We start from the raw sequence: 7,339 nt of genomic DNA, 5'->3' as shown, positions 1-7,339 counted from the left end.
GTTAATTTTTGTATTTTTATATTTTTTCTTTGACTTGAAAAAAGAAATAGTTCTCTACTGAACTGTCTAATGAGAATTGTGAATCTATGTGGTGGTGGCGGCGGCGGCGGTGATCGGTGCAGTTCCAGCACTTCCGATCAAAATTCAGCTTCTCAGTAAGTTTCCTCTTCAAATTCTTAATTCAGGTTTTTAGTTTCCAGCATTTGACTATTTTTATCGTATTATAATTATTATTATTATTATTATTATTATTAAATTAATTAATTTTTGCGGTAGGTTGACCTTAGATCAGAAGTTTGCTATTGTGAGGAGTATTGGAGAGGAGTGCATTCAAGAAGACGAACTCCGAAACCTCCTTGACAAGAAACCCGAGCCAGTTTGCTATGATGGATTTGAACCTTCTGGAAGAATGCACATTGCTCAGGTTTTTTTTTTCATATATAAATTGTTTCAAATGAATGTCATTTTTCAGTAGGTTCGTCTATTTTAGTGGAAGAAATGTTGCTGATGATTTGTGTTGCTAGAATAGGGGTACGAGTTTTGAATATGATGGATTTACCATATTGTAACTAGGGAATTTTATTAAAATGTGGAATATGAATGTAGCAGTATCTATTAAATGAATAATATATACATAATTATCTTAATTAAATATCCTAATCACTATATCCTTTATATAGAGACATAATGGCTAGACTCTATTGCTGTTAACTTCATCTCATCTGCATGAGACATGGAGTAGAGAGATCAGTCTTATCTTTAATTACAAAATTAGTGAAATGCACAAGAAGACTAAAGTAGCAGTAAATGATATGAATACGTAGCAAACTTTGAGTATTTGTGTATCATAGGCTAATAAATAGTGTATAGTTGATGACTAAGGTAAATGAATATGGCGTGAATGGTTTTGAAGGCCTTGTGGTTTATGTATAGGGAGTGATGAAGGCAATCAATGTGAACAAGCTGATATCTGCTGGCTGCCGCGTTAAAATCTGGATCGCAGATTGGTTTGCCAAGCTAAATAACAAAATGGGGGGAGACTTGAAGAAAATTGAGACAGTGGGTAATTACTTCATTGAGATCTGGAAAGCTGTTGGGATGGATTTGGATGGAGGAAAAGTTGAGTTCCTGTGGTCATCGAAAGAAATTAATGCAAGGGCTGATGAGTACTGGCCTCTTGTGTTGGATATAGCTCAGAAGAACAACCTAAAAAGGATTCTCAGGTTCTTGCTTCTTTTAATGATTTTATTTATATGATTTGGTAAAATGGTGAATTTGGACTTGCATATTGACTTTTTTTTTATTTTTTTCCCCTTCAAATAATATAGGTGTAGCCAAATTATGGGAAGAAGTGAACAGGATGAGTTGACTGCTGCTCAGATATTTTATCCATGCATGCAGTGTGCTGACATATTTTACCTCAAGGTGAATTTCTGCTTTCTTCTTTATATATACTTGCATCGTTTATTTTACATTTGTATAAACAGTGCTCTTATGTGTGAACTGTCTATATTTGTAGCTGGGGAAATATGGTTTGGAAACTTGTAGATGACTAGATGGTTTGGATGTTTTGATTTCTGCATTTACTGACTATTGAATGATTTTGCTATACTGCTTTTCCCCTCCTACTTTCTTCAGTTTCTATAATATCCAACTGGTATATAATTTTTTATTCAAATTAGTATTCAGATGTCGTGATGTCTCTCAATTCCTAACCTTTAAATCTATAGTTGTCAATTTTCTTAAAACATGTTAGTAAGTAATGCATTATGTTTTATCTTAGAACAGGCTGACATCTGCCAACTGGGAATGGATCAGCGAAAAGTGAATGTACTTGCTAGAGAATATTGCGATGACATTAAGAGAAAGAACAAGCCCATTATTCTGTCCCACCGTATTCTCCTACACTCACTTTTTAAACTAATGCATTGTGAAGCTGTTTATCTTTACTAATTGATTTTGCGGTGATTTGCAGACATGCTGCCCGGTCTACTGCAAGGGCAAGAAAAGATGTCAAAAAGTGATACGTCTTCTTCCATTTTCATGGAAGATGAGGAGGTAAGCTGCTGATAGTGTCATGGAAGTGCTTTTTTCTTCTTCCAGTAAAAGATTGCTTATAATCAAAAGGGATAAAAAGTCACAAATATGTAAAATTGTGTCTGTTAAATAGTTTTTTCAGTTCCTTCTTCGTAACTTTTTTTTAAATGACTTCTCAACTTTATATTTTTGATATCACAGGCCGAAGTGAATGTGAAGATAAAGAAGGCATATTGCCCACCACAGATAGTGGAAGGAAACCCATGTTTGGAGTACATTAAATATCTTGTCTTACCATGGTTTCATGAGTTCACAGTGGAGCGTAGTGAAAGTAATGGTGGTAACAAGTAAGTTTTTGCTACCTTATGTCCAATAATAAGTGGTCCTTATGTTGATGACATTTGAGTGGTCTACTTTTTTTCCCCTTCCTCGGTTAGTCGGCTTTAACATCACATTGTTAGCTGGAGCAATTTTCTTGACCATTCTGGTGCATTCCGTATATGTAGCTTCCTTTTTCTTCTGTACAATTTATTGTTGTTATGTGTTCCTGATTTCATTTAATCTCAGGACATTCAAAACCTTTGAAGAGCTGACCGCCGCGTATGAAAGTGGGGAAGTACATCCAGGTGACCTCAAGCCAGCTTTGTCGAAGGCATTGAATAAAATTCTGGAGGTGATTTTTCTGATTTTGTTTATGCATCTTTTACTTTTCTTTGGTCCCTCTTAAGTTTCAAAGCAACAATGTAGCATACTAAATTATTGTTTCTTGAAATATGCAGCCGGTAAGGCAACACTTCAAAAATGACAAAAATGCTAAAGAGCTTCTTAAAAAGATTAAGGTGAGTATCAATTTATATTTAGTAAAATATAATTCATCAAACAATCTTAGTTATTTTGTATAAATTTGTATTTATCTTTGAACATTCAATAACCTTAATTGGTGTTGGTTTTGCAGGCTTACAGGGTCACCAAGTAATGAGCTAGTATCCTCCATGCTAATTCTAGTATTTGCCAGTGCCAGGGTCATTAACTCTTTTTTGTTAGCAAATGCACGTTTTTGTTGAAAAAAATACCATAGAGGTCTGCTTTTTTATGTGAATTCACACAGGAAAATTTTCAGATATTGGGGATTCATTTTTTCTGTAATGTTCTATACTATTTTTGCAGCAATATTCTGTTCTATACTATCATCGTCAACGTCTTTTTTTTTTTTTTCACTTTGAAACCCTTTCGAATGTGACTTGATGCACACGTAACTTTATTAAAATTAATGAGTGATTGGTTTACTCGTACAAGGGAGTAATAAAGGTTAAAATTAATCACCAAAAGATAGTTTAGAAATGCATAATGAAGTTGACTAGTCAAATGCGTTAGTTATATTGGTGTCTCTACGTTAGATATATTTATTATTTTTAGTTACAATATCAACTTTATATGATTTTAGTACAAGGTATTTTATATTACAAACGAACCAAATAAATTGTGGTGTTTATTAGTTTATTACAATTTTTTTTAACAATGTTATATAGGGTTATTCTACAAGGTTTAATAATACACGATTAAATAACTGAATAAAATCAATTTCATTGAACTGTATAAGAATTAAATTAAAAATTAAAATTTTAAATGTTACACTAGTAATTTGCAAATCTATTTTGCAACTGGTAACTGGATTTTCAAAGTTTCTCTCCTTGTTCACTTCATCCAAATTTTGGATACTCCAGTCAGAATCTACGAAGTTCCTTTGATTATGGTTTTGTTAGATATGCTTTATTGCTTTTGTTCACAAGCCACAACATAGTATTTGGTCTAAAACACTTTCAAAGAATAACAACTAGACTCAATGGGACCCGATTCTTGTATTTCTCTGCTATTAAGGTGCAAGAATGTTTTTCAAGTCAGACAAGTTCATGCCCATTTGATAGCCAATGGAACATTACGGCACCTTGTTCTTGCAAACAAGCTCCTTTACCACTATGTCCAACACAAGGCCATTGATTATGCTCATTACCTGTTTGATAGAATGACAATGAGAGACCCCACGACTTGGAGCGTCATGATTGGTGGGTTTGCCAAGGTTGGTGACTATGCTAGTTGCTATGCCACCTTTAGGGAGATTCTGAGGCGTGGTGTCACCCCTGATAACTACACTTTACCCTGTTTGGTAAGAATTTGTAGGGACAGAAAGGATCTTCGAATGGGTCGTGTGATCCATTGCGTTGTGTTGAAAGATGGGTTGCATTTGGATCATTTTGTTTGTGCTTCCTTGGTTGACATGTATACAAAGTGTGTGGTGGTTGATGATGCCCGGTGGCTGTTCGATAGAATGCTTAGTAAGGACCTTGTGACTTGGACAGTGATGATTGCTGCGTATGCTGATTGCAATGCCTACGAGTCGTTGGTATTGTTCGATCAGATGAGGGAAGAAGGTCTTGTTCCTGACAAGGTTGCTATGGTGACTGTTGTCAATGCCTGCGCCAAATTGGGGGCTATGCATAGGGCTAAGTTTGTTAATGAGTATATTTTGAGGAATGGTTTCTCTTTGGATGTGATCTTGGGGACTGCAATGATTGACATGTTTGCTAAATGTGGGAGTGTTGAGTCTGCAAGAGAGGTTTTTGATAGGATGAAAGAAAGAAATGTTATGACTTGGAGCGCCATGATTGCTGCATACGGCTATCATGGTCGTGGCATTGAGGCCGTTGATTTATTTCATATGATGCTGAGCTGTGGTATGTTACCTAACAGAGTCACCTTTGTTTCTCTGTTATATGCTTGTAGTCATGCAGGATTGATTGAAGAGGGCCTTCGTTTTTTCGATTCGATGTGGGAAGAGCATGCTATCAGACCTGATGTCAAGCATTATACTTGTATGGTTGATCTTTTAGGCCGCGCCGGAAGGTTAGATGAGGCTGTAAAGTTGATCGAGGCGATGAATGTTGAAAAAGATGAGAGGCTGTGGAGTGCTTTGCTTGGGGCATGTAGAATTCATAAGAACATGGAGTTGGCAGAAAAGGCAGCAGATTCTCTACTTGAATTACATCCACAAAATCCAGGGCACTATGTGTTACTATCTAATATTTATGCAAAATCTGGTAAGTGGGAAAAGGTTGCAAGATTTCGGGATATGATGACACAGAGGAATCTGAAGAAAGTTCCAGGATGGACTTGGATCGAAGTGGATAACAAAACGTATCGATTTAGCGTTGGAGATAGATCTCACCCTCAAGCAGAGGCGATATACAAAATGTTGATGAATGTGATCAAGAAGTTAGAGATGGCTGGTTATGTTCCTGATACAGATTTTGTGTTGCAAGATGTTGATGAGGAAGTTAAGCAAGAAATGTTATACACACACAGTGAAAAGTTGGCTATTGCATTTGGTTTAATTTCCATTCCTGATGGAGACCCCATTAGGATCTCCAAGAACTTGAGGGTATGTGGTGATTGTCACACATTCAGTAAGATGGTTTCTGCCATTATGAGAAGGTCCATAGTTGTTAGAGATGCAAATCGTTTTCACCATTTCAGAGAAGGGTCTTGTTCCTGTGGGGACTATTGGTAAATATGATCACAGCATACAGCCATACAGGTCAATTTTTGTGTTAGATTAAATGTTACATATGCCCTCAAAAGAATATGATAAATTGAAGAGTGTAGTACCAAAATCATTCACAAAAGTATCTTGTTGCTAACAAAATTACCTATGAAAGAACGAAAGGTCACCAATGACAAATCTACCTAAAATTTGGTTATCTTGTTGGCCACATAATCTTTTGTGAGTAATTGTGGTACTTCACTTAAAATTGATTTGATTGGATAGATTATAGATAGGTACTCTGATAAGTTTAGAGCCCATGTTATCCTTGAACATGTACATGTAAATTTTTGATAATATACCCTGATGTATAAACAGAAGAGCAATCCCTTTGATACACCAGTAATTGATTGAAAAAAAGAAAGAAAGAAGGAAGTAAAGTAGTTTATTTTGATGCACCCATTACTACAAAACAGTTTTACAGGTGCATCCAATCATGTAATGTCGTGTTAGCAAACTAACTATTTTTATATCGACTGTGTGAATGGTTATCTAAAAGAACGAATGTGATTGGACGAGTTTGCAAAATGTTTTATATTATGAGTGCATCAAAATCAAATTCTTATGTTATTTCAAGTTACTTTTCAGTTATTAAGAAGCTTTCAGATAACTGCATTGCTATTTGGCTGAATAAAATGATATTGGAAAAAAGGTTCAAGGTTCCATTCCATATATGTATTTTTGGACTATTGTTATTAGGTAAATATATATGTGCTTATTTATGATAATGATTCGCTTACTTTCACAGGCTTTATATTAAATTAAGGTTTACAAAATGCATGCTATGTTTAAGATTCCATTTTGATCTTTACACCTATGCAGTTTGACATATACTGTTGTCCACCAATTTTCACTGGTTTTCTTTAACAGTAATAGGAATACATGCACATGCATTTTTTATTTTCTCTCCCTCTGGTTATTATCTAGAAAAATATTTGATAGACCAAGAATTTTGGCTAGAATTTCTTTGCTATAATGATATAGCATGTTTATTAACTTTTAAATCAACAAATACTCAGTGCTATTTGGTTCTGTATTACAAGATTCTGACTACATTTTTTTCATGTTAACATTCTTTAAGAATAAATTTTATAAATTATTTTAGACAGATACATATAGACATTTATTTTTGAATTAACATAAGCATTCTTTTTTCTGGTAAGTTCTCCATGGCTTATTGTTTCCAACTTACATTATTGGAATTTATGTTTATGCAAATCTAAATTATTTATTACTGTATACAGCATGTCTGGCAGGAAATTTGTGTGTCCAGATGAGTCCAATTGAGTTCTTTCAGGTAAAGTTTAGGGACATAATTAAAGAGAGTTGTATGTAGTGGATGGATAGCATTATAATATTACTTTGACTTGTTCCTTCTCTTGAATTGCTGTCTATCCTTTTCACTGATAGTATGTTAATGCTTGTAAGGTATGTGTTCTTTTCTATAAAACTCACCAACTAAACTTGTTTTTTTATTAAGTTCATCACATGATTGAAAAACTAACATTCTTCTTTAAAACATACACTAGCTTCCCTCAACATTGAAGTAATAATACACTTTTAATATTCTTATATTTTGTAAAATTGATGAATACAGAGAAATTATAAAAGTTTCACCTAACTTTAAAGAAAATCAATGTAATTTGCCATTATTATTATTAGGTTTAATTACTTTGTCAGTCGTTATAATTTCACTGAATTTTC

The 7,339-nt window shown here is 34.3% G+C and overlaps 2 protein-coding genes across 2 annotated transcripts; both read left to right on the top strand.

Annotated features, from left to right (window-relative positions):
- Positions 27 to 3,221, top strand: LOC107626382 (tyrosine--tRNA ligase 1, cytoplasmic). The gene is made up of 10 exons (XM_021116699.1): positions 27 to 155; positions 277 to 424; positions 934 to 1,223; positions 1,329 to 1,425; positions 1,789 to 1,894; positions 1,976 to 2,058; positions 2,239 to 2,384; positions 2,605 to 2,710; positions 2,817 to 2,876; positions 2,993 to 3,221. The coding sequence occupies exons 1-10, from the start codon at positions 70 to 72 to the stop codon at positions 3,011 to 3,013; spliced, it is 1,143 nt and encodes a 380-aa protein (XP_020972358.1). The 5' UTR covers positions 27 to 69; the 3' UTR covers positions 3,014 to 3,221.
- On the top strand, positions 3,351 to 5,972 carry LOC107628611 (pentatricopeptide repeat-containing protein At2g33760-like). Its single transcript, XM_016331238.2, has one exon. It carries the CDS (start codon positions 3,881 to 3,883, stop codon positions 5,600 to 5,602), a length of 1,722 nt encoding a protein of 573 aa, XP_016186724.1. The 5' UTR covers positions 3,351 to 3,880; the 3' UTR covers positions 5,603 to 5,972.

This window comes from Arachis ipaensis, chromosome B02 (genome assembly GCF_000816755.2).
Source record: "Arachis ipaensis cultivar K30076 chromosome B02, Araip1.1, whole genome shotgun sequence".
Classification (NCBI taxonomy): domain Eukaryota; kingdom Viridiplantae; phylum Streptophyta; class Magnoliopsida; order Fabales; family Fabaceae; genus Arachis; species Arachis ipaensis.
Note: the sequence above shows the minus strand (reverse complement) of the source record. Positions and strands in the feature narration are given on the sequence as shown.